The sequence below is a fragment of the Coregonus lavaretus genome (genome assembly GCF_964263955.1).
Source record: "Coregonus lavaretus genome assembly, chromosome: 29".
NCBI lineage: Eukaryota > Metazoa > Chordata > Actinopteri > Salmoniformes > Salmonidae > Coregonus > Coregonus lavaretus.
In genome coordinates this window covers 5,709,685-5,734,748 of record NC_140016.1, presented here as the reverse complement: position 1 = coordinate 5,734,748, position 25,064 = coordinate 5,709,685, and the positions used below count along the sequence as shown (strand labels likewise).

Genomic DNA, 25,064 nt, shown 5'->3' with positions numbered 1-25,064 from the left:
CCATGGCTTGTGCTCATCATAGACTACTATCTACGTCTCAAATGGCACCCTATTCCCTATTTAGTGCACTGCTTTTAACCAGAGCCCTGTTGGGACACCCTATGAGCCCTGGTCAAAAGTAGTGCACTATATAGGGAATAGGGTGCCATTTGGGAGATAATGTGTTGCCCCCTGAACTGTGCTCGATTGATACATTAAGACTCAATAGTAAGCTGACTATCCTCAACAAGCCTCCGTTTATTATTATACAAGGTCCCCTTGACTTGAACATTAACCCCCAGTAATAAGGGCCAGGTCCAAACGGCACCCTATTCCCTATAGGGTGCCATTTGGGACGACCCCTAAATCCTACAGTACAGTTTCTGCTGCCTGCTCTCTCCCTGACCGACCAACCAACCAACGTTTCCTCTCCTCCCTTCACATTTAAAACCTTATTTCGGCTATACAGTGTATTAAGACAATCAACAATAAAGATCTTCAGGCTCGACTATTGACTGACTGCTGTCGTTGATCCTAAGGTATAGTAGTGTAGATTCATTGCAGTACATGGGGCTCCAGCCCTGATTGGCTCTCTCCCTGTCTCTCTCACTGCAGCAGGGATTCCATCAACAGCCTCGGGCTTCGCTGATCTTTTCCTGTCAGGAGATAAGAGGAGAGCTGTATCACAAATGGCAACATTCTCCCTATATAGTGCACTACTTTTGACCTGGGCCAATAGGGAATAGGGTGCCATTTGAGACACAGATGAGATGATCATGGGGTTAATATACAAACCATTAAGAACACCTGCTCTTTCCATGACAAAGACTGACCAGGTGAATTCAGGTGAAAGCTATGACCCCTTATTGATGTCACCAGTTAAATCACTTCAAATCAGTGTAGATGAAGGGGAGGAGACAGGTTAAAGAACGATTTTTAAACCTTGAGACAATTGAGACATGGATTGTGAATATGTGCCATTCAGAGAGTGAATGGGCAAGACAAAATATTTAAGTGCCTTTGAACGGCCTATGGCAGTAGGAGTACCAGTTTGTGTCAAGAACTGCAACGCTGCTGGGTTTTTCACGCTCAACAGTTTCCTGCGTGTATCAAGAATGGTCCACCACCCAAAGGACATCCAGCCAACTTGACACAACTGTGGGAAGCATTAACATGGGCCAGAATCTACCTTGTAGAGTCCATGCCCTGACGAATTGAGGCTGTTCAGAAGGCAAAAGGGTGTTCAATATTAGGAAGGTGTTCCTAATGTTTTGTACACTCAGTGTACAGTATATATTTCTTATGCTTCTAGGGAAGTGACATTAAGATCGACCAGAAAGCAGCAAATATCTGATCATAATATGTAGTATTTCTCAGAACAGGGTGATAACAGCTTTTACAGTAACATTTCACCATGGGACATACACCTGATGAAGTGTTACATTATTATATAGAAAACCATTACTTCAGATAGACTTTATAGTCCTCGCTATAATAGGACATTTATTCAGAAATTAAATATTACTATGGTTGTTATTGTCATTATAATTTGTATTTGTATTCTAATGGTTAGATTTAATAATATTATTCATGGTGGATAATCATGTACTGGGAGACATACGGTGGCGATGGTTTACCTTCGTCCAGTCTTGGGCCTACCGCTCTTGGAGGTCCTGGGCCTCTCCAGCTTCATCAGTGACTGTCTCATACTCTCCTCTGTGTAGGCCAAGTACACATGGGACAGGTCCACCTCAAACGGCTGAGGGAAGAGAGGAAGGAGAGAGGGATGGAGAGAGAGATGGAGAGAGGGTGGTGGAGGAAGGAGAGAGGGATGGAGAGAGATGGAGAGAGGGTGGTGGAGGAAGAGAGAGGGATGGAGAGAGAGAGATGGAGAGAGGGTGGTGGAGGAAGAGAGAGGGATGGAGAGAGAGATGGAGAGAGATGGAGAGAGGGTGGTGGAGGAAGAGAGGGGGATGGAGAGAGATGGAGAGAGAGATGGAGGGTGGTGGAGGAAGAGAGAGGGATGGGAGAGAGATGGAGAGAGAGATGGAGAGAGGGTGGTGGAGGAAGAGAGAGGGATGGAGAGAGAGATGGAGAGAGAGATGGAGAGAGGGTGGTGGAGGAAGAGAGAGGGATGGAGAGAGATGGAGAGAGGGTGGTGGAGGAAGAGAGAGGGATGAGAGAGAGATAGAGAGGGTGGTGGAGGAAGAGAAAGAGGGATGGAGAGAGATGGAGAGAGATGGAGAGAGGGTGGTGGAGGAAGAGAGAGGGATGAGAAAGAGATGGAGAGAGAGATGGAGAGAGGGTGGTGGAGGAAGAGAGAGGGATGGAGAGAGAGATGGAGAGATATGAGAGAGGGTGGTGGAGGAAGAGAGAGGGATGGAGAGAGAGATGGAGAGAGAGATGGAGAGAGGGTGGTGGAGGAAGAGAGAGGGATGGAGAGAGAGATGGAGAGAGGGTAGTGAAGGAAGAGAGAGGGATGGAGAGAGGGAGATTGAGAAAGAGAGAGATGGAGAGAGAGATGGAGAGAGGGTGGTGGAGGAAGAGAGGGATGGAGAGAGAGATGGAGAGAGGGTGGTGGAGGAAGAGAAAGAGGGATGGAGAGAGAGATGGAGAGAGGGTGGTGGAGGAAGAGAGAGAGATGGAGAGAGAGATGGAGAGAGGGTGGTGGAGGAAGAGAGAGGGATGGAGAGAGAGATGGAGAGAGAGATGGAGAGAGGGTGGTGGAGGAAGAGAGAGGGATGGAGAGAGAGATGGAGAGAGAGATGGAGAGAGGGTGGTGGAGGAAGAGAGAGGGATGGAGAGAGAGATGGAGAGAGGGTGGTGGAGGAAGAGAGAGGGATGGGGAGAGAGATGGAGAGAGAGATGGAGAGAGGGTGGTGGAGGAAGAGAAAGAGATGGAGAGAGAGATGGAGAGAGGGTGGTGGAGGAAGAGAGAGGGATGGAGAGAGAGATGGAGAGAGAGTTGGAGAGAGGGTGGTGGAGGAAGAGAGGGATGGAGAGAGAGATGGAGAGAGGGTGGTGGAGGAAGAGAGGGATGAGAGAGAGATGGAGAGAGGGTGGTGGAGGAAGAGAGAGGGATGGGGAGAGAGATGGAGAGAGAGATGGAGAGAGGGTGGTGAAGGAAGAGAGAGGGATGGGGAGAGAGATGGAGAGAGAGATGGAGAGAGGGTGATGGAGGAAGAGAGAGGGATGGAGAGAGAGATGGAGAGAGGGTGGTGGAGGAAGAGAAAGAGGGATGGAGAGAGAGATGGAGAGAGGGTGGTGGAGGAAGAGAGGGGGATGGAGAGAGAGATGGAGAGAGGGTGGTGGAGGAAGAGAGAGGGATGGAGAGAGAGATGGAGAGAGAGTGGTGGAGGAAGAGAGAGGGATGGAGAGAGAGATGGAGAGAGAGATGGAGAAAGAGAGGGATGGAGAGAGAGATGGAGAGAGGGTGGTGGAGGAAGAGAGGGATGGAGAGAGAGATGGAGAGAGGGTGGTGGAGGAAGAGAGAGGGATGGAGAGAGAGATGGAGAGAGGGTGGTGGAGGAAGAGAGGGATGGAGAGAGAGATGGAGAGAGGGTGGTGGAGGAAGAGAGAGGGATGGAGAGAGAGATGGAGAGAGGGTGGTGGAGGAAGAGAAAGAGGGTAAAATAATATTATCCAGATTCACTATGCTGTGTTTGTCTTCTTCGTGTTAACGTCTTACGTAGGCTTGAACTAAGAACTCACATCTTTCTCTTTCTTGTCCGGCACGGGGGTCTGTTTCCTCATGTTGTTACCGGTGTACGCTACACATTTCTGAGGAGGAACAAGCAAACATGGAAACAATGTCAGCAGCATGAGGCAATCACACCAATGTGGCTCTGTACTGTCTATGTTAACGAAGAAACTCCCTCCCCTTAGCCTAATTACTCTCAGGCTAAATATTTCACTGTGGCTGTATGCAGAACTCACCAGCTGCCATTCCCCAATGTCCTCATTCCAGTGCACGTAGTTCTCAATCATCTCCTGCACCAGACAGGGAGAAGCAGGAACCATATTAGCATCAGTGCTAACTAAATACGCTCTCACACAAACAATAAATGGATGGACACACACACAAACATTCATACAGTGAGGGAAAAAGTATTTGATCCCCTGCTGATTTTGTACGTTTGCCGACTGACAAAGACATGATCAGTCTATAATTTTAACGGTAGGTTTATTTGAACAGTGAGAGACAGAATAACAACAAAAACATCCAGAAAAACGCATGTCAAAAATGTTATACATTGATTAGCATTTTAATGAGGGAAGTAAGTATTTGACCCCTCTGCAAATACTTGACTTAGTACTTGATGGCAAAACCCTTGTTGGCAATCACAGAGGTCAGACGTTTCTTGTAGTTGGCCACCAGGTTTGCACACATCTCAGGAGGGATTTTGTCCCACTCCTCTTTGCAGATCTTCTCCAAGTCATTAAGGTTTTGAGCCTGACGTTTGGCAACTCGAACCTTCAGCTCTCTCCACAGATTTTCTATGGGATTAAGGTCTGGAGACTGGCTAGGCCACTCCAGGACCTTAATGTGCTTCTTCTTGAGCCACTCCTTTGTTGCCTTGGCCGTGTGTTTTGGGTCATTGTTATGCTGGAATACACATCCACAACCCATTTTCAATGCCCTGGCTGAGGGAAGGAGGTTCTCACCCAAGATTTGACGGTACATGGCCCCGTCCATCGTCCCTTTGATGCGGTGAAGTTGTCCTGTCCCCTTAGCAGAAAAACACCCCCAAAGCATAATGTTTCCACCTCCATGTTTGACGGTGGGGATGGTGTTCTAGGGGTCATAGGCAGCATTCCTCTTCCTCCAAACACGGCGAGTTGAGTTGATGCCAAAGAGCTCGATTTTGGTCTCATCTGACCACAACACTTTCACCCAGTTCTCCTCTGAATCATTCAGATGTTCATTGGCAAACTTCAGACGGGCCTGTTTATGTGCTTTCTTGAGGAGGGGGACCTTGTGGGCGCTGCAGGATTTCAGTCCTTCACGACGTAGTGTGTTACCAATTCTTTTCTTGGTGACTATGGTCCCAGCTTCCTTGAGATCATTGACAAGATCCTCCCGCGTAGTTCTGGGCTGATTCCTCACCGTTCTCATGATCATTGCAACTCCACGAGGTAAGATCTTGCATGGAGCCCCAGGCCGAGGGAGATTGACAGTTATTTTGTGTTTCTTCCATTTGCGGATAAATCGCACCAACTGTTGTCACCTTCTCACCAAGCTGCTTGGCGATGATCTTGTAGCCCATTCCAGCCTTGTGTAGGTCTACAATCTTGTCCCTGACATCCTTGGAGAGCTCTTTGGTCTTGGCCATGGTGGAGAGTTTGGAATCAGATTGATTGATTGCTTCTGTGGACAGGTGTCTTTTATACAGGTAACAAGCTGAGATTAGGAGCCCTCCCTTTAAGAGTGTGCTCCTAATATCAGCTCGTTACCTGTATAAAAGACACCTGGGAGCCAGAAATCTTTCTGCTTGAGAGGGGGTCAAATACTTATTTCCCTCATTAAAATGCAAATCAATTTCTAACATTTTTGACATGCGTCTTTCTGGATTTTTTTCTTGTTATTCTGTCTCTCACTGTTCAAATAAACCTACCATTAAAATTATAGACTGATCATTTCTTTGTCAGTGGGCAAACGTACAAAATCATTATCAAATAAACCTACCATTAAAATTATAGACTGATCATTTCTTTGTCAGTGGGCAAACGTACAAAATCAGCAGGGGATCAAATACTTTTTTCCCCTCACTGTACATACACACACACACACACACACACGTTTACAACATGTAGACAGACAGACATGAAGTCGTCACACACCTACACACACACACACACACACACACCTGGTATTCCTGTGGGATGAAGTTGTCTATGATGAGCATCTGCAGTCGTAGCTCTCTGCTGAGGTGGCGGATATTCTCCAGCAGGCCCTCGATCTCCCGGTGATGCTCCTGCTGCAGGTCGGCCATCTGACAACACAACAACAACCTCTCAACAACCACAGAACCAATGCTATGTGTTAATTGAATAAATTAAGCAATGCCGTGTGTTAATGAGGTATCAACACAACAAGGGAGAGGGACACCTAATCAGTTGTACATCTGAATGCATTCAACTGAAATGTGTCTTCCGTATTTAACCCAACCCCTCTGAATCAGAGAGGGGGGGCGGGCTGCCTTAATCGACATCCACGTCATCGTCGCCCGGGGAACAGTGGGTCAACTTCCTTGCTCAGGGGCAGAACAACAGATTTTTTACCTTGTCAGCTCAGGGATTCAATCCAGCAACCTTTCGGTTACTGGTCCAATGCTCCAACCCGCCAGGCTACCTGCCGCCCAACAAGGCCCCAGTCCTGTGTTTTAAACGACTTGGGATGCATCCTATTCACTATATAGTGCACTAGTTTTCACCAGAGCCCTGTAGGACTTGGACATTCTTACCTCTGACTTAGCAGCCATCAGCATGGTCCAGACTTTCTTCAGCTTCTTGGTCTTCCCCTGAGCTTCCTCCTGCAGACTGGTGTACTTCTCCTCAATGTCCAGACGCTCCGCCTGCATGGACGTCACAAAACAAGGCAGGGAGTTTGGGATTTCATTTAAATCATTAAATGGGAAACCTCACCACTATTTAACGTCATATTAATTATATATTTTCCCCCATTGTGGTCTTCTCTGGCAACAAGATGGAGTTATTTGGCTGTCTCAAATGAAAATCTATTCCCTATGTAGTGCACTACTTTTGACCAAAGTCAGTTTGCAGCTTTTATTATGTTCAATTCCTCTGCTCATCGACAGATGCCATTGCCATTTTTAGACTGAGGAAAGCAAAGCAGGCACCTGATCTGAACTAGCAAGGTTCTGACTGGTTTGACTTTAGTGGACCTTTAAGACAGTATTCAAACTTTTTCACCAGAAATTCTGCCATCCACACCCCTCCCCACCCAAAATCTAATTAAAACCTTCAAAACCTTCAACATAGGGCTCTTTTCAAAAGTAGTGCACTATGTAGGGAATAGGGTGCCATTTGGACATGCCACAGTTGTTTTTTACGTTATGACTCATTTCGGTATCCAATATGCTGGGCATGATGATGATGATGATGTCATAACCTTTTCCTTTCGGTGCCGTCTCACCAAACTATCACATCTCCACAGCGCCACTTATCAGTGATCATTATCCCCGCTCCACTCAGATAGACAGGAAGTGTGGTGGTGAATGAGTATTCTAATGCAGAAATGACTGCAATGCGGCCAGATGAGGAAGGGGAGGTAACCACTGAGAAAATACAGTTGAAGTCGGAATTTTACATACACCTTAGCCAAATACACGTTTTTCACAATTCCTGACATTTAATCCTAGTAAGAATTCACTGTCTTAGGTCAGTTAGGATCACCACTTTATTTTAAGAATGTGAAATGTCAGAATAATAGTAGAGAGAATGATTTATTTCAGCTTTTATTTCTTTCATCACATTCCCAGTGGGTCAGAAGTTTACATACACTCAATTAGTATTTGGTAGCATTGCCTTTAAATTGTTTAACTTGGGTCAAAACGTTTCAGGTAGCCTTCCACAAGCTTCCCACAATAAGTTGGGTGTATTTTGGCCCATTCCTCCTGACAGAGCTGGTGTAACGGAGTCAGGTTTGCAGGCCTCCTTGCTCGCACATGTTTTTTTCCAGTTCTTCCCACAAATGTTCTATAGGATTGAGGTCAGGGCTTATTGATGGCCACTCCAATACATTTGACTTTGTTGTCCTTAAGCCATTTTGCCAAAACTTTGGAAGTATGCTTGGGGTCATTGTCCATTTGGAAGACCCATTTGCGACCAAGCTTTAACTTCCTGACTGATGTCTTGAGATGTTGCTTCAATATATCCACATCATTTTCCTTCCTGATGATGCCATCTATTTTGTGAAGTGGACCAGTCCCTCCTGCAGCAAAGCACCCCCACAGCATGATGCTGCCACCACCGTGCTTCACGGTTGGGATGGTGTTCTTCGGCTTGCAAGCCACCCCCTTTTTCCTCCAAACATAACGATAGTCATTATGGCCAAACAGTTCTATTTTTGTTTCATCAGACCAGAGGACATTTCTCCCCATATGCAGTTGCAAACCTTAGTCTGGCTTTTTTATGGCGGTTTTGGAGCAGTGGCTTCTTCCTTGCTGAGCGGCCCTTCAGGTTATGTCGATATAGGGCTTGTTTTACTGTGGATATAGATACTTTTGTACCTGTTTCCTCCAGCATCTTCACAAGGTCCTTTGCTGTTGTTCTGGGATTGATTTGCACTTTTCGCACCAAAGTACGTTAATCTCTAGGAGCCAGAACGCGTCTCCTTCCTGAGCGGTATGATGGCTGCGTGGTCCCATGGTGTTTATACTTGCATACTATTCTTTGTACAGATGAACGTGGTACCTTCAGGCATTTGGGAATTGCTCCCAAGGATGAAGCAGACTTGTGGAGGTCTACAATTTTTTGTCTTGGCTGATTTCTTTTGATTTTCCCATGATGTCAAGCAAAGACACACTGAGTTTGAAGGTAGGCCTTGAAATACCTCCAATTGACTCAGATTATGTCAATTAGCCTATCAGAAGCTTCTAAAGCCATGACATCATTTTCTGGAATTTTCCAAGCTGTTTAAAAGGCACAGTCAACTTAGTGTATGTAAACGTCTGACCCACTGGAATTGTGATACAGTGAATTATAAGTGAAATAATCTGTCTGTAAACAATTGTTGGAAAAATTACTTGTGTCATGCACAAAGTAGATGTCCTAACCGACTTGCCAAAACTATAGTTTGTTAACATGAAATGTGTGGAGTGGTTGAAAAACAAGTTTTAATGACTCCAACCTAAGTGTATGTAAACTTCAGACTTCAACTGCATGTCTTACAGCTCTTCAGTTGTCTGAACTAGGAGTTAGCGTGGTTACCCCCCCCCCCCCACCCACCCCCCCCCCCCCCCCCTACAATGTACTCTAGATTATATCATATTCTGTGATATAACTCCATCTCATCCAGTTCTCTGCAGCGCTGCTTTGAGTTGATAGTATTACCTCCATATAGAGATGTACAGTGCTTTCGGAAAGTATTCACACTCCTTGACTTTTTCCACATTTTTGTTGTGTTACAGCCTGAATTTTATGATGGATTAAATTGAGATTTTGTGTCACTGGCCTACACACAATACCCCATAATGTGGAAGTGGAATAATGTTATGTTTTTCGAAAATTCAGGCTGTAACAACAAAATGTGGAAAAGGCAAGGGGTGTGAATACTTTCCGAAAGCACTGTACACATGTACTGAAGGCATTGTGATATTATGTGTGAGGTGATATACCTCCTTCTCCTCTAGTTCTCTGCGGAGCTGCTCAGCCCTCCTGCGTCTCTCCTCTAACTCATTGTTAGACTCCTGCAGTAGTTTCTCCTGCTCCTCAGCCTTGGCCAGGAGGTCCACTCCTCCTACGATCACCTTCTTCTCCAGGGCTGACAGCTTCTCCAGCAGCAGGTGGTGCTCCTGCCTGGGGGGAGGTGGTTAGAGGACAGGGGTCAGCAGATCTGAAAATACCTTTAGTAGGCTGGGTGTACTTTCTGCCATTTTGCTTATAGCCTTCTAGATTTCTCCGATCTACAAGAGGGCATCCAAAAGTATCTAGGGGTAGGGGGGGCTAGCGTTAGATAATATTTCAAAGCAGTAGATTATTCTTCAAACTTGGGAATTTGGGGAATGTTTCTGGAATTTTGCAACCCCAGACTGTCCTCACTGTGCTTTGAGCAGGTCCTTCTCTCTCTTCTCCAGTTCTGCCCTGGCCTTGTTCCTCTCCTCCTCCTCCATGTCCAGCTTGGCTTCTAGCTCCTTCCTCTCCTCCTCGATCTTCGCCTGCATCTCCACCATCTTGTCCGGAGAAACTTTCTTCTTCCCTTTAATAATAATAATAATAGTGATCATCATTTATTTGACTCATAGAGCCATCCCCTAGGCCACAGCCATCATGGACGTTTCTTAATGCCATGTCATTCTTTAGATCCTTCCTACTACTTCAACCCACCGGCTCAGGGGTGAAGTTTCCCCTAGGCCGCAGATCTAGGATCAGCTTCCCATCCATCCCTCAATTCTAACCTTAACCATTAGAAAATGCAAAACTGATCCAAGATCTGAGTCTAGGGGGCAACTTCACCCTACACCCAACCCAGTCTGATTCGTAGGTTTGCTTAGGCAGCACTAGCCTGGACCCAGATCAGTTTGTCTGCTGTCTTGCCAACGCCTATGGTCATTGTCAAACCGTGCACAAACAGACCTTGGACCAGGCTAAGACAGCACATCATATTACAACGGTCAATTAGTAAAATATTAGATTTAATACACTCTCAAGGTGTTAGATAGTAGCTACAGTAAAAAACAGCAACAACTGTATGAACTAGCTCCTTGATGAGACCGCAGTCGGTACTTTCTGGAGAAGAGCAGGGTGTTGAAGGGTGATTTTAAAGACCTCTGTATGTCCCAACTAGCACCCCATTTCCCTATATAGTGCACTACATTTGACCAGAGCTCTATGAGCCCTGGTCAAAAGTAGTGCACTATATAGGGAATAGGGTGCCATTTGAGACCTGTTTCTAGACAGAGTGCAGGCCTCAGGCCTTCTACAGTGAAGCTCAAGACAGTTAATTCCTCTTCAGATATTCGTATGTCACAATGAGCACAAGGCTCTCTCTCTCAGAGTTACAGACGTGACTGATGAGGACGCCCATGACAGACAGTAGAATAGAGAGAACCTTCATCCTGACTGACTCAACCGTAGATTTAACTCTGTTGCCATTTTTTTGTTAGCTTTAAAATTAGTTAGTCAATTAAATTCAATTATATTAGTATTAGTTCACTGAAAGACATTGCAATTATAACCTGGTCCCAGATCTGTCTGACGACCAGAGTAAAGAAGTTGCCTGGGCACATACAGATCCAGGACCAGACTAGAGACATTGGCTGTATCTCAAATGGTACCCTAGTACCTATTTTGTGCACTAATTTTGACCAGGGCCAACTACATAGGGAATAGGGTAGAGTTTGGAACACAGCCATTATTGATTGTGGTCAGTTGGGGAAGCAGCTTATACAGTGCCTTCGGGAAGTATTCCGACCACATAACTTTTTCTCCCCATTTTGTTACGTTACCGCTTTATTCTAAAATTGATTAAGTTTTTTTTTTTTTTCTCATCAACCTACACACAATACCCCATAATGACAAAGCAAAAATAGGATTTTAGAATTTCCTGCTAATAAAATAAATAAATAAATGAAATATCACATTTACGTAAGTACTCAGACCCTTTACTCAGTACTTTGTTGAAGCACCTTTGGCGGCGATTACAGCATGATGGAGGTCACTGTGTTCTTGGGGACCTTCAATGCTGCAGATATTTTTTGGTACCCTTCCCCAGATCTGTGCCTCGACACAATCCTGTCTCGGAGCTCTACGGACAATTCCTTCGACCTCATGGCTTGGTTTTTGCTCTGACATGCACTGTCAACTGTGGGACCTTATATAGACAGGTGTGTGCCTTTCCAAATCATGTCCAATCAACTGAATTGACCACAGGTGGACTCCAATCAAGTTGTAGAAACATCTCAAGGATGATCAATGGAAACAGGATGCACCTGAGCTCAATTTCGAGTCTCATTGCGAAGGGTCTGAATACTTATGTAAATAAGGTATTTCTGTTTGTTTTTATAGATTTGCTAATATTTCTAAAAACCTGTTTTCGCTTTGTCATTATGGGATATTGTGTGTAGATTGCTGAGGATTTGTATTTATTTAATCCATTTTAGAAAAAGGCTGTAACGTAACAAAATGTGGAAAAGGTCAAGGGTCTGAATACTTTCCGAATGCACCGTATGGGAGTTATTTATCTATAGAGGATGTTCTGGCACCAACCTCTTTCTTCTTGTATTAAGTATAGCGAGCCAGAGTCAAACAGGAAGCATTTTGCACCAGGAGGAGAAAGAAGATATTACACAGTGACCTGGAACAGTCTTATAGATTCTACAGAGAGGAGGCACATACACACAGACAGAAAGAGAGACACAGAGAGAGAGAGACAGACAGAGGGAGACAGAGAGGGAGACAGAGGGAGGAGAGACAGAACGAGAGAGAGAAACAGAAAGACATAAATAGAGAGAGATATAGAGAGCAACAGGATCAGCATGATAGGAGTGACATAAAACAGGAAATAGATCAATGTGTCTTTTGATAAATGACACAATGGAGATGAAAATGAATGTTGTTTTCCAAAACCCTGTATGACCCCAACCTTGTCCCTCCTAAACGTTTCCAACCAAAGCCCTGTTTGACCCCAACCTTGTCCCTCCTAAACGTTTCCAACCAAAGCCCTGTGACCCCAACCTTGTCCCTCCTAAACGTTTCCAACCAAAGCCCTGTGACCCCAACCTTGTCCCTCTTAAACGTTTCCAACCAAAGCCCTGTGACCCCAACCTTGTCCCTCTTAAACGTTTCCAACCAAAGCCCTGTGACCCCAACCTTGTCCCTCCTAAACGTTTCCTACCAAAGCCCTGTGACCCCAACCTTGTCCCTCCTAAACGTTTCCAACCAAAGCCCTGTGACCCCAACCTTGTCCCTCTTAAACGTTTCCAACCAAAGCCCTGTGACCCCAACCTTGTCCCTCTTAAACGTTTCCAACCAAAGCCCTGTGACCCCAACCTTGTCCCTCCTAAACGTTTCCTACCAAAGCCCTGTGACCCCAACCTTGTCCCTCTTAAACGTTTCCAACCAAAGCCCTGTGACCCCAACCTTGTCCTTCTTAAACGTTTCCAACCAAAGCCCTGTGACCCCAACCTTGTCCCTCCTAAATGTTTCCAACCAAAGCCCTGTTTGACCCCAACCTTGTCCCTCCTAAACGTTTCCAACCAAAGCCCTGTGACCCCAACCTTGTCCCTCTTAAACGTTTCCAACCAAAACCCTGTTGTACGTCTTTAAGAAACAAACTGATTATAAAAACAGACAAGACAGTTACAGTGGGGGAAAAAAAAGTATTTAGTCAGCCACCAATTGTGCAAGTTCTCCCACTTAAAAAGATGAGAGAGGCCTGTAATTTTCATCATAGGTACACGTCAACTATGACAGACAATATGAGAAAAAAAAAATCCTGAAAATCACATTGTAGGAATTTTAATGAATTTATTTGCAAATTATGGTGGAAAATAAGTATTTGGTCAATAACAAAAGTTTCTCAATACTTTGTTATATACCCTTTGTTGGCAATGACACAGGTCAAACGTTTTCTGTAAGTCTTCACAAGGTTTTCACACACTGTTGCTGGTATTTTGGCCCATTCCTCCATGCAGATCTCCTCTAGAGCAGTGATGTTTTGGGGCTGTCGCTGGGCAACACAGACTTTCAACTCCCTCCAAAGATTTTCTATGGGGTTGAGATCTGGAGACTGGCTAGGCCACTCCAGGACCTTGAAATGCTTCTTACGAAGCCACTCCTTCATTGCCCGGGCGATGTGTTTGGGATCATTGTCATGCTGAAAGACCCAGCCACGTCTCATCTTCAATGCCTTTGCTGATGGAAGGCCCCATTCATTCTTTCCTTTACACGGATCAGTCGTCCTGGTCCCTTTGCAGAAAAACAGCCCAAAGCATGATGTTTCCACCCCCATGCTTCACAGTAGGTATGGTGTTCTTTGGATGCAACTCAGCATTCTTTGTCCTCCAAACACGACGAGTTGAGTTTTTACCAAAAAGTTATATTTTGGTTTCATCTGACCATATGACATTCTCCCAATCCTCTTCTGGATCATCCAAATGCATTCTAGCAAACTTCAGACGGGCCTGGACATGTACTGGCTTAAGCAGGGGGACACGTCTGGCACGGCAGGATTTGAGTCCCTGGCGGCGTAGTGTGTTACTGATGGTAGGCTTTGTTACTTTGGTCCCAGCTCTCAGAAGAGGATTGGGAGAATGTTATATAGAACTTTTTGGTAAAAACTCAACTCGTCATGTTTGGAGGACAAAGAATGCTAAGTTGCATCCAAAGAACACCATACCTACTGTGAAGCATGGGGGTGGAAACATCATACTTTGGGGCTGTTTTTCTGCAAAGGGACCAGGACGACTGATCCGTGTAAAGGAAAGAATGAATGGGGCCTTCCATCAGCAAAGGCATTGAAGATGAAACGTGGCTGGGTCTTTCAGCATGACAATGATCCCAAACACACCGACCGGCCAACGAAGGAGTGGCTTCGTAAGAAGCATTTCAAGGTCCTGGAGTGGCCTAGCCAGTCTCCAGATCTCAACCCCATAGAAAATCTTTGGAGGGAGTTGAAAGTCCATGTTGCCCAGCGACAGCCCCAAAACATCACTGCTCTAGAGGAGATATGCATGGAGGAATGGGCCAAAATACCAGCAACAGTGTGTGAAAACCTTGTGAAGACTTACAGAAAACGTTTGACCTGTGTCATTGCCAACAAAGGGTATATAACAAAGTATTGAGAAACTTTTGTTATTGACCAAATACTTATTTTCCACCATAATTTGCAAATAAATTCATTAAAAATCCTACAATGTGATTTTCTGGATTTTTTCCCCTTACTTTGTCTGTCATAGTTGACGTGTACCTATGATGAAAATTACAGGCCTCTCTCATCTTTTTAAGTGGGAGAACTTGCACAATTGGTGGCTGACTAAATACTTTTTTCCCCCACTGTATCTATAGGACTGGCAGGGGAAGGCAGTGTACCTTATATCTATAGGATTGGCAGGGCAGGCAGGCAGGGGAGGTTAACATTAGGAGGGGGTAGTTGGTTAGCCTGATCCTGAGGTATACATGCTTTAGATAACGTCTGGTCAACAATACTATGAGGAGTTAGCCAAAGCACTTGATATCAGGGCCAGTATGTGCAGTACCAGTCAGAAGTTTGGACACACCTACTCATTCAAGGGTTTTTCTTTATTTTTACTATTTTCTACATTGTAGAATAATAGTGAAGACATCAAAACTATGAAATAATACATATGGAATAATGTAGTAACCAAAAACGTGTTAAACAAATCAAAATATATTTTATATTTGAGATTCTTCAAATAGCCACCCTTTGCCTTGATGACAGCTTTGCACACTCTTGGCATTCTCTCAACCAGATTCATGAGGTATTCACCTGGAATGCATTTCAATTAACAGGTGTACCTTGTTAAAAGTTAATTTGTGGAATCTCTTTCCTTCTTAATGCATTTGAGCCAATCAGTTGTGTTGTGACAAGGTAGGGGGGGTATACAGAAGATAACTCTATTTGGTAAAAGACCAAGTCCATATTATGGCAAGAACAGCTCAAATAATCAAAGAGAAACTACAGTCCATTATTACTTTAAGACATGAAGGTCAGTCAATATGGAACATTTCAAAGTTTCTGCAAGTGCAGTCGCAAAAACCATCAAGCGCTATGATGAAACTGGCTCTCATGAGGACCACCACAGGAATGGAAGACCCAGAGTTACCTCTGCTGCAGACGATAAGTTCATTAGAGTTACCAGCCTCAGAGATTGCAGCCCAAATAAATGCTTCACAGAGTTCAAGTCACAGACACAGCTCAACATCAACTGTTCAGAGGAGTGTGAATCAGGCCTTCATGGTCAAATTGCTGCAAAGAAACCACTACTAAAGGACACCAATAAGAAGAAGAGACCTTCATGCGCCAAGAAACATGAGCAATGGACATTAAACCGGTGGAAATTTGTCCTTTGGTCTGGGGACCAAATTGGAGATTTTTGGTTCAAACCGCTGTGTCTTTGTGAGACGCGGTGTGGGTGAACAGATGATCTCCGCATGTATAGTACCGTAAAGCATGGAGGAGGAGGTGTTATGGTGCTTTGCTGGTGACACAGTGTGATTTATGTAGAATTCAAGGCACACTTTACCAGCATGGCTACCACAGCATTCTGCAGTGATACGCCATCCCATCTGGTTTGGGCTTAGTGGGACTATCATTTGTTTTTCCATAGGACAATGACCCAACACACCTCCAAGAAGGAGAGTGATGGAGTCACTACAAAGTCCTTCCTAATTCAGTTGCAGGAAAGGAAGGAAACCGCTCAGGGATTTCACAATGAGGCCAATGGTGACTTTAAAACAGTTACGTGGCTCTTTAATGGCTCTGATAGGAGAAAACTGAGGATGGATCAACAACATTGTAGTTACTCCACAATACTAACCTAATTGTCTGAGTGAAGAGAAGGAAGCCTGTACAGAACAAAAATATTCCAAAACATGCTTCCTGTTTGCAACAACGCACTAAAGTAATACTGCAAAAAATGTGGCAAAGCAATTAACCTTTTGTCCTGAATATAAAGTGTTATGTTTGGGGCAAATCCAATACAACACATTACTGAGTACCACTCTCCATATTTTCAAGCATAGTGGTGGCTGCATCATGTTATACGTAATCGTTATGCTTGTAATCGTTAAGGATTGGGGAGTTTTTCAGGATAAAAAGATTAACGGAATGGAGTTTAGCACAGGCAAAATCCTAGAGGAAAACCTGGTTCAGTCTGCTTTCCACCAAACACTGGGAGATGAATTCACCTTTCAGTGGGACAATAACCTAAAACACAAGGTCAAATCTACACTGGAGTTGCTTACCAAGAAGACAGTGAATGTTCCTGAGTGGCTGAGTTACAGTTTTGACTTAAATCTGCTTGAAAATCTATGGCAAGACATGAAAATGGTTGTCTAGCAATGATCAATTTCATATTTGACAGAGCTTGAAGAATTTAGAAAATAATAAAATGGGCAAATACTGTACAATCCAGGTGTGCAAAGCTCTTAGAGACTTACCCAGAAAGACACAGCTGTAATCACGGCCAACGGTGCTTCTACAAACTATTGACTCATGGGTGTGAATACTTATGTAAATGAGATATTTCTGTATTTCATTTTCAATACATTTGCAAAAATTTCTAAAAACATGTTTTCACTTTGTCATTATGGGGTATTGTGTGTAGATGGGTTAGAGAAAAACATCAATTTAATCCATTTTGAATTCAGGCTGTAACATAACAAAATTTGGAATAAGTCCAGGGTTGTGAATACTTTCTGAAAGCACTGTATTTAAAATTGTTGAGTTATTTTGGAGTTATAGTGGATGCCACGCACCCTAGGGGCCAAATCTGGCATGGCTCCATATCTATATATTTTCAGGGTAAATGCATCTACCTCTGTGTCAAATGTAATGCTTTTATTGAGTCAAAATGTCAGCTTAGTCGTATACCACGTAGACAAAATATAGATTATTTTTCATTCCTCCATATTAACACAGCAATCACGGTAAATGTTTAACAGATTCATGTTCTCTTACCCTTTCCACCTTCTACCTAACCTAAAGAGCAGATGCCATGGGTCTCTCTCTCTCTACACGTCTTCTAGGTACTTTTAGTGTGATTATTTAGAAAAGGGGATGCAGACTCATTTTAGTCATCAGGAAATAAGCCCACACTAGTAATCATGTCAAACATCTCGCTGACGGGACAAGCCTTTGATGATAGCATCAACAACAAATGGCTAAAATTTTAATGTGTGTGTGTGCAAGAATTCATGCATCAGCTTTTTCCCCCTGTTGTGTTAGAGTGCATTAAAGTGCATCTTTCTCCTGCAGTGCTGGAAGCAGAGTTTCCATAAACAAACCCAACTCTTCTCTGTATATATGTTCTCTGAAACATATTTTATTCATATATTCAGTTTTAAAAAGCATTGGGGGATATTGGGACAGGGGAGCAGTCCTCTACTGCATCCCAAATAGCATCCTATTCCCTATATCGTGGACTACTTTTGACCAAAGCCAAGTACACTTCATAGAAACCTTGTGCCCTTCATAAGGAGCCAAAGTACCATTCGCACAATCCTGTTGGGAGACAGGGAGAACAGGGCCCCTTACCTCTCCGTTTCCTTCCTCCTTCTCTTCCCTCGTCATCTCCTTCATCCATCTCTTCTGATCCACTGCCCTCCGACCCTGAGATCTCTTCCCCTGGAACAGCAGAACACAACAAAATTTAGTTCAGAAACTCTCCTTAAACCCTTAGCTCAGGTTAACTCTCCTTAAACCCTTAGCTCAGGTTAACTCTCCTTAAAGCCTTAGCTCAGGTTAAATTCTCCTTAAACCCTTAGCTCAGGTTAACTCTCCTTAAAGCCTTAGCTCAGGTTAACCCTCCTTAAACCCTTAGCTCAGGTTAACTCTCCTTAAACCCTTAGCTCAGGTTAACTCTCCTTAAACCCTTAGCTCAGGTTAACTCTCCTTAAAGCCTTAGCTCAAGTTTACTAGAACTATTCTCCATGAAGCATGCTTTTCAGTCTAAGACAAGGAAACAGGAAACCGGCCCTTAGTCTTTGGACCCAATCCTAACTTGAACGCAGAAGTGTGTTTGTCATATTACAACTCCTGTCTCAATAAGACAGCATTAATAGAGTGGAACACTAACTAACCTTCTTGGAGTTTCTTCTTAAGCTCTTCTATCTCCTTCTGGAACTGCCGTAGCAGGGCATCCTTGGGGTCCTCATTGATCCGGGCTTTGTTCTTAATGTTCTTGGCCCGGTTGGCGTAACGCAGCGTGCTGATGGTCTCGTCGTAGTTATAGTCCGCTGGGCCGATGTTCGCACACTGACCGTTGAAAAGGTTTATGACAATACGATATATATTATGACAGAGCAAAAACTTTTATGAGAGAACAGCAAGGAACGAGAGCTTGGTAGACAATCATAATAAATTAAATATTTCTATATATGTATTTATTAATGGTTTTCAAATTGGATTCCAGTTGGATGTAAATTGGCATTTGAGTCACTTAATCTAATCTATCCCCAAGCAATAAAAGTGATAAATAGTCCATGTAGCTATCTGAGTTAACCTTGTATCTTTATTGCCCTTTTATCTTTGTACTGTCTCTATGCACACGCACAGGGCCCTACACACTACACACACACACTCACTCCATCATCTGATCACTCACACATAACATACATTTATACTGACTCTACACACACACACTCACATACAAGCTGCTGCTACTCTGTTTATCTTATATCCTGTTCCCTAGTCCCCTTACCCCTATACATATCTACCTCCATGTCTCCAGTATCCCTGCACATTGTAAATATGGTATGGAACTGACCCTGTATATAGTCACCTTACCCCTATACATATCTACCTCCATCTCTCCAGTATCCCTGCACATTGTAAATATGGTATGGAACTGACCCTGTATATAGTCACCTTACCCCTATACATATCTACCTCCATCTCTCCAGTATCCCTGCACATTGTTAATATGGTATGGAACTGACCATGTACAGTGAGGGGAAAAAAGTATTTGATCCCCTGCTGATTTTGTACGTTTGTCCACTGACAAAGACATGATCAGTCTATAATTTTAATGGTAGGTTTATTTGAACAAAAACTTTATAAATTGATTTGCATTTTAATGAGAGAAATAAGTATTTGACCCCTCTGCAAATACTTGGTGGCAAAACCCTTGTTGGCAATCACAGAGCTCAGACGTTTCTTGTAGTTGGCCACCAGGTTTGCACACATCTCAGGAGGAATTTTGTCCCACTCCTCTTTGCAGATCTTCTCCAAGTCATTAAGGTTTCGAGGCTGACGTTTGGCAACTCGAACCTTCAGCTCCCTCCACAGATTTTCTATGGGATTAAGGTCTGGAGACTGGCTAGGCCACTCCAGGACCTTAATTTGCTTCTTCTTAAGCCACTCCTTTGTTGCCTTGGCCGTATGTTTTGGGTCATTGTCATGCTGGAATACCCATCCACAACCTATTTTCAATGCCCTGGCTGAGGGAAGGAGGTTCTCACCCAAGATTTGACGGTACATGGCCCAGTCCATTGTCCCTTTGATGCGGTGAAGTTGTCCTGTCCCCTTAGCAGAAAAACACCCCCAAATGTTTCCACCTCCATGTTTGACGGTGGGGATGGTGTTCTTGGGGTCATAGGCAGCATTCCTCCTCCTCCAAACACGGCGAGTTGAGTTGATGCCAAAGAGCTCGATTTTGGTCTCATCTGACCACAACACTTTCACCCAGTTCTCCTCTGAATCATTCAGATGTTCATTGGCAAACTTCAGACGGGTCTGTATATGTGCTTTCTTGAGCAGGGGGACCTTGCGGGTGCTGCAGGATTTCAGTCCTTCACGGCGTAGTGTGTTACCAATTGTTTTCTTGGTGACTGTGGTCCCAGCTGCCTTGAGATCATTGACAAGATCCTCCCGTGTAGTTCTGGGCTGATTCCTCACCGTTCTCATGATCATTGCAACTCCACGAGGTGAGATCTTGCATGGAGCCCCAGGCCGAGGGAGATTGACAGTTATTTTGTGTTTCTTCCAATTGCGAATAATCGCACCAAATGTTGTCACCTTCTCACCAGGCTGCTTGGCGATGGTCTTGTAGCCCATTCCAGCCTTGTGTAGGTCTACAATCTTGTCCCTGACATCCTTGGAGAGCTCTTTAGTCTTGGCCATGGTGGAGAGTTTGGAATCTGATTGATTGATTGCTTCTGTGGACTGGTGTCTTTTATACAGGTAACAAGATGAGATTAGGAGCACTCCCTTTAAGAGTGTGCTCCTAATCTCAGCTCGTTACCTGTATAAAAGACACCTGGGAGCCAGAAATCTTTCTGATTGAGAGGGGGTAAAATACTTATTTCCCTCATTAAAATGCAAATGAATGTATAACATTTTTGACATGCGTTTTTCTGGATTTGTTGTTGTTATTCTGTCTCTCACTGTTCAAATAAACCTACCATTAAAATTATAGACTGATAATTTCTTTGTCAGTGGTCAAACGTACAAAATCAGCAGGGGATCAAATAATTTTTTCCCCTCACTGTATATAGTCACCTTACCCCTATACATATCTACCATCACTCCAGTATCTCTGCACATTGTAAATATGCTATTGGAACTGACCCTCTATATAGTTGCTTTCTTACTTATTGTGTTCTTCATATTTCTTATTATTTCTTGTGTGTGTTTGTTCTAGTATTCCATTGTTATTGATTGTTGCATTGTGGGGTTTTGAGTTTACAAGAAAGGCATTTCACTGTACTTGTGCATGTGACATTAAAACTAGTGAGTCATTGCTACCATTGATACTAATTGGGTTGCAACACAGAACTAGAATGAGTAGAACAGGCCGACACAATTAAGTCAATGATGCCATAATGGGTGTACAGGCAGCCATTTTGAGTGTACCCATAGCATTAAAGCAGGAGGAAGTAAAAGCAGGAAGTGTTGTTAGTTACCATCATGGTCTTGGAGTTTCCCCCCAGTGAGTCCTGCAGGAGGCGGGTGAGTTTGGAGTTCCTGTAGGGGACGTGGGTGCTCTTCCCGTCCACCAGGGCTGAGATTACGTTACCCAGCGTGGACAGAGACAGGTTGATCTTAGTGGCCTCTTTCAGCCGCTGGCCCGTCGCTCCCGTCTTCCCCTGACGCTCAGAACCCTGGGGGGGGGGGGGGGAAGAGGGTACAGTGTGCTGGGGGGATTAACTGGTGTTTTTATGTTTTCTGTCTGTTTGCTATGTGTGAGCCACATAGCAAACAAAAATGGACAATAAATGTTGAATCCGAATCTGATAAGAACACGCTCAACTGGCCTTACTGACATCACTTAGCGGCCTTTAAAAATGTATAACTGGAGTCAAAATGTTCACAAAAGTCCTGTATTGGAATTCAAATTATAATTACCATTGCAGAGACTAAGAAGACCCTAAGCAGAGAAATGTATGATGGTAATCTATACAGATTAGGTTATTCTATCGAAAAAAACTTTTAAAAAACAGGTACCGAGTCACCAATAATTTGCTTACTCCTGAAAAAGTTTCCTCTATGGGAGATTCCATCTGTTGAGTTAAACTATTTTAGTAAATGTTCATGTGACTTCCTTACCGCCAGATCCACTAAGTGGAGTTTTCCCATGCGCACGTGCTGGTCTCCATCCATTCCCTTCTCACTGCACTCGATGGTGATGGTGAAGATGGCATGAGAACGAGAGCTGTGTTCATTCATGTTGGTGGAGCCAACCGAGCCTGGGTGGGAAGAAAGAACACATTCAGAAACATAAAAAACTCATCAGATTGCATTTTCTTGGTCACACTTCATAGTAACTTCCATGAGTGTGTTGTAACCTTTATTTAACCAGGTAAAGACCCTTGAGGTTAGAAACCTATTTTGTGAGGGGGCCTGGCAAATGGTATACATGCTCATGAATTATAATGCTTAGAACACTTAGAAATGCTTAATGTGAAACTTTACGGTTCTTGTGCCCCATTGTCATAATCCTGTCCATGTCATCAGCGTTGTTCACCACATAACCAGACAGGTCCTTGATGTAAACACCCACATCTGGCCTCTCCTTCACCTGGCGGTCACACAAACACAAACCAATGACACGAGTTAGTAGCAGGCAACACTCTCTAATTCTTATTATACATTAATATTTTAAGTTCCCTCCTGGGAACCAACAACGTTATCATGCTCATCTGCATTAGAAACCTAAGAACTGAATTATGAGAAGGGTAATCGTCTATAGTCCCCTTAACAGAGAACATCCCATACTCATGTGCTATGTCCTGTTCTCTCCTTTCAGGAACCAATAACATTGGTTATTGTGATCTCATCTCCACATCCACCAATGGAGATTAGTTATGATAAAGCAATCACCTCTAGTTCTCTTTCTGGTCCCCTAGTGTTGTGTAACGTCCCGTTGTGTCCTTCTAGGAACCAAACAACCATTGTTCATCTTTATCGTTTGGTCACTGTGGTCTTCAAATCAAATCAAACCAAGAAGCTGCTACCTATGAAGCTAGCGCCAGTGTTTTGTTTCTTATATGGTTAATCTAATTAATGGTCATAATTAGGGGTCATTTTCTTCATATCTACAGCTGCTTCGTACAGCTACTTCTTGCTAAATGAATGGGATGTTTATTCTGAGAAGCGTATCACATCATATGAAACATCCTCTAACCTCCAGCCTCTGCATCTGGTCCTTCCCCAGCAGATCCCTCACTTCTTCATTGTAAATCTCCAGATAAGAGACGCGAACTAAGAACCTGCGGATGAGAGGATGATACTTATTTCAGATCAACCTCAAACTGAGAGACTGTGAGCAGCAAGCATGTCAAAAAACAGTGCCTGTCTTTTTTTATGGTAGGCCTAAGCGTTTTTCTGTTTACATTGACTCCAACCAAGTGTCTTAGCCAGTGTTGTTTGATTGAGGCCTTTTGCTCCCCTAGGGGCTGAAACGAATAAGTCAAGTCAGTCTTATCATGTTGCATCAAACAATTGCCTGGCAATAAACCAGTATTGTTTTATTGTTTTGCCTGTTTGTGTTAATGTCCTTACCGGGTGTCGCCCTCTGCTTTGGCGATGTGTCCGAACACATGAGCGAAGGAGTTGGGGATTATTCCTCGGAGCTCTGGTACTGCCCTCACTCCTTCCATGGTGAACGTCTTTCCTGTCCCTGTCTGTCCGTATGCAAAGATGGTCCCTGGAGAAAACACAGGCTCAGTATTAAAACATTAAGAGGCGGTTTCCCAGGCAGAGATTGAGCCTAGTCCTGGGACTAAAAAGCATGCTCAATGGAGAATCTCTACTAGGCTTAATCTGTGTCCGGGAAACCGCACCTACGTGGTGGATGAAACAGCAACACTCCTAATCTGAATACACACATCACTACATCTGAATGTAGGCTACCACTTATAAACAATTGGGGCTATGCTGAAAGGGAATTCACAAAAGCTATCTGATAATAGGCCTATCAGTCAATACATGCAATTGTGTCGTTTTGCATGGTGTGTCAGCAACAGTAAATGGACAAAGCATTTCTGTCATTCAGATCCTCTCTCCACTTACCATTGTAACCCTCTAATACTGAGTCTATGATGGGGCGGGCTGTCAGATTGTAAACGTCCAGCTGTTTGCTGTCTGGTCCGAACACTGTGTCAAATGTGAAGGTCTTGGGGGGTTCGTGGGGGGTCTCTAATTTGTTGACGGTTATGGTCCCTCGGTTCTCATCCACACTGACGGCCTGCTTGTGGCCCATACTCCTCTCCTTCTGGTTCAGCGGGCGACATCGCACAACCACTTTGACGTTGTCCATGACCTCCGGCTTGTCAGATTTGTCCATCTTGTTGCTCTGCAAGGGGGAATATCTATGCATGATGCCAGCCACCTAGTAGCTACATGATTTCAGAGCCGATGCCTCAGCATGATGTAATGTAATGCAACATGAAAACACGCTCATAGCTAACGTTATTAATCTCACCACAGCAGAGGGAGAGATTAAACTGGCTGGCTAACTTCAATGAATCCAGTTAGCAAGCTAACATTGTTAGTTAGCTAATTAACTGTCAAGATATTTGAAATAACTAGTTGCTAGTTCAATGGATGGACAATCAATACTTGCGTGCACGTAGATAACTAGCTAGCTAGTTGGCTGGCTGGCTAGCTAATCTGCAATGTATTACATGCAAACGCTTGCTGTTGCTAGGCAAGCAAACTAGCTAATGTTAGCATGTTAAATAACCAGCTGCTGCATCGCTATGCACAACGAATAATCGTAGTTAACACAACAATTTGGCTAACTAGATGCCCTTGCTGCATCCTGGTTTTAATGTCTATGGCTGCATCTCTATCAAATATAATGACACTGTCTAAAACAGGTTGAAAATAGCATTAGTTAGCGAACTCAACCAAATCCCAAAACGAAACTAGCTAGGTAAGGTAGTTAGCTAAACTAACGTTAGCATCACATAATTCAGGGTGGAGGAAGGGAGGAACCCCTCTGAAAAACACAAAAACAGCGAAATAAAAAGAGCCCACTTACCGGCATTTTAAGACTTCAGTTTTGATGTTTCAATTATATGAGACGATAGCAAAAGCTTTTTGATGTTAGTGTTTATCTTATCAAAATGATGTAGATGCCAAAGCAGTGGCCATTTCATCAGTGGACCATTTCCTCCAATGCTGATAACATTTGTTGTCACGTCTGGACGAATTGAAT

General features: G+C 43.9%; 1 protein-coding gene across 1 annotated transcript; it reads right to left on the bottom strand.

The window, feature by feature from the left end:
• Window positions 1–501: 501 nt before the first annotated feature.
• On the bottom strand, window positions 502–25,038 carry kif3a (kinesin family member 3A). The gene is given in 18 exon segments (XM_084146580.1): window positions 502–606; window positions 608–635; window positions 1,617–1,738; window positions 3,691–3,759; window positions 3,916–3,969; window positions 5,847–5,972; window positions 6,444–6,554; window positions 9,339–9,519; window positions 9,763–9,919; window positions 17,939–18,028; window positions 18,484–18,658; window positions 21,307–21,504; window positions 21,950–22,089; window positions 22,316–22,421; window positions 23,028–23,112; window positions 23,405–23,549; window positions 23,915–24,197; window positions 24,888–25,038. Coding segments are annotated over 18 exon segments (2,097 nt in total). The 5' UTR covers window positions 24,894–25,038; the 3' UTR covers window positions 502–585.
• Between the last annotated feature and the right edge of the window lie 26 nt (window positions 25,039–25,064).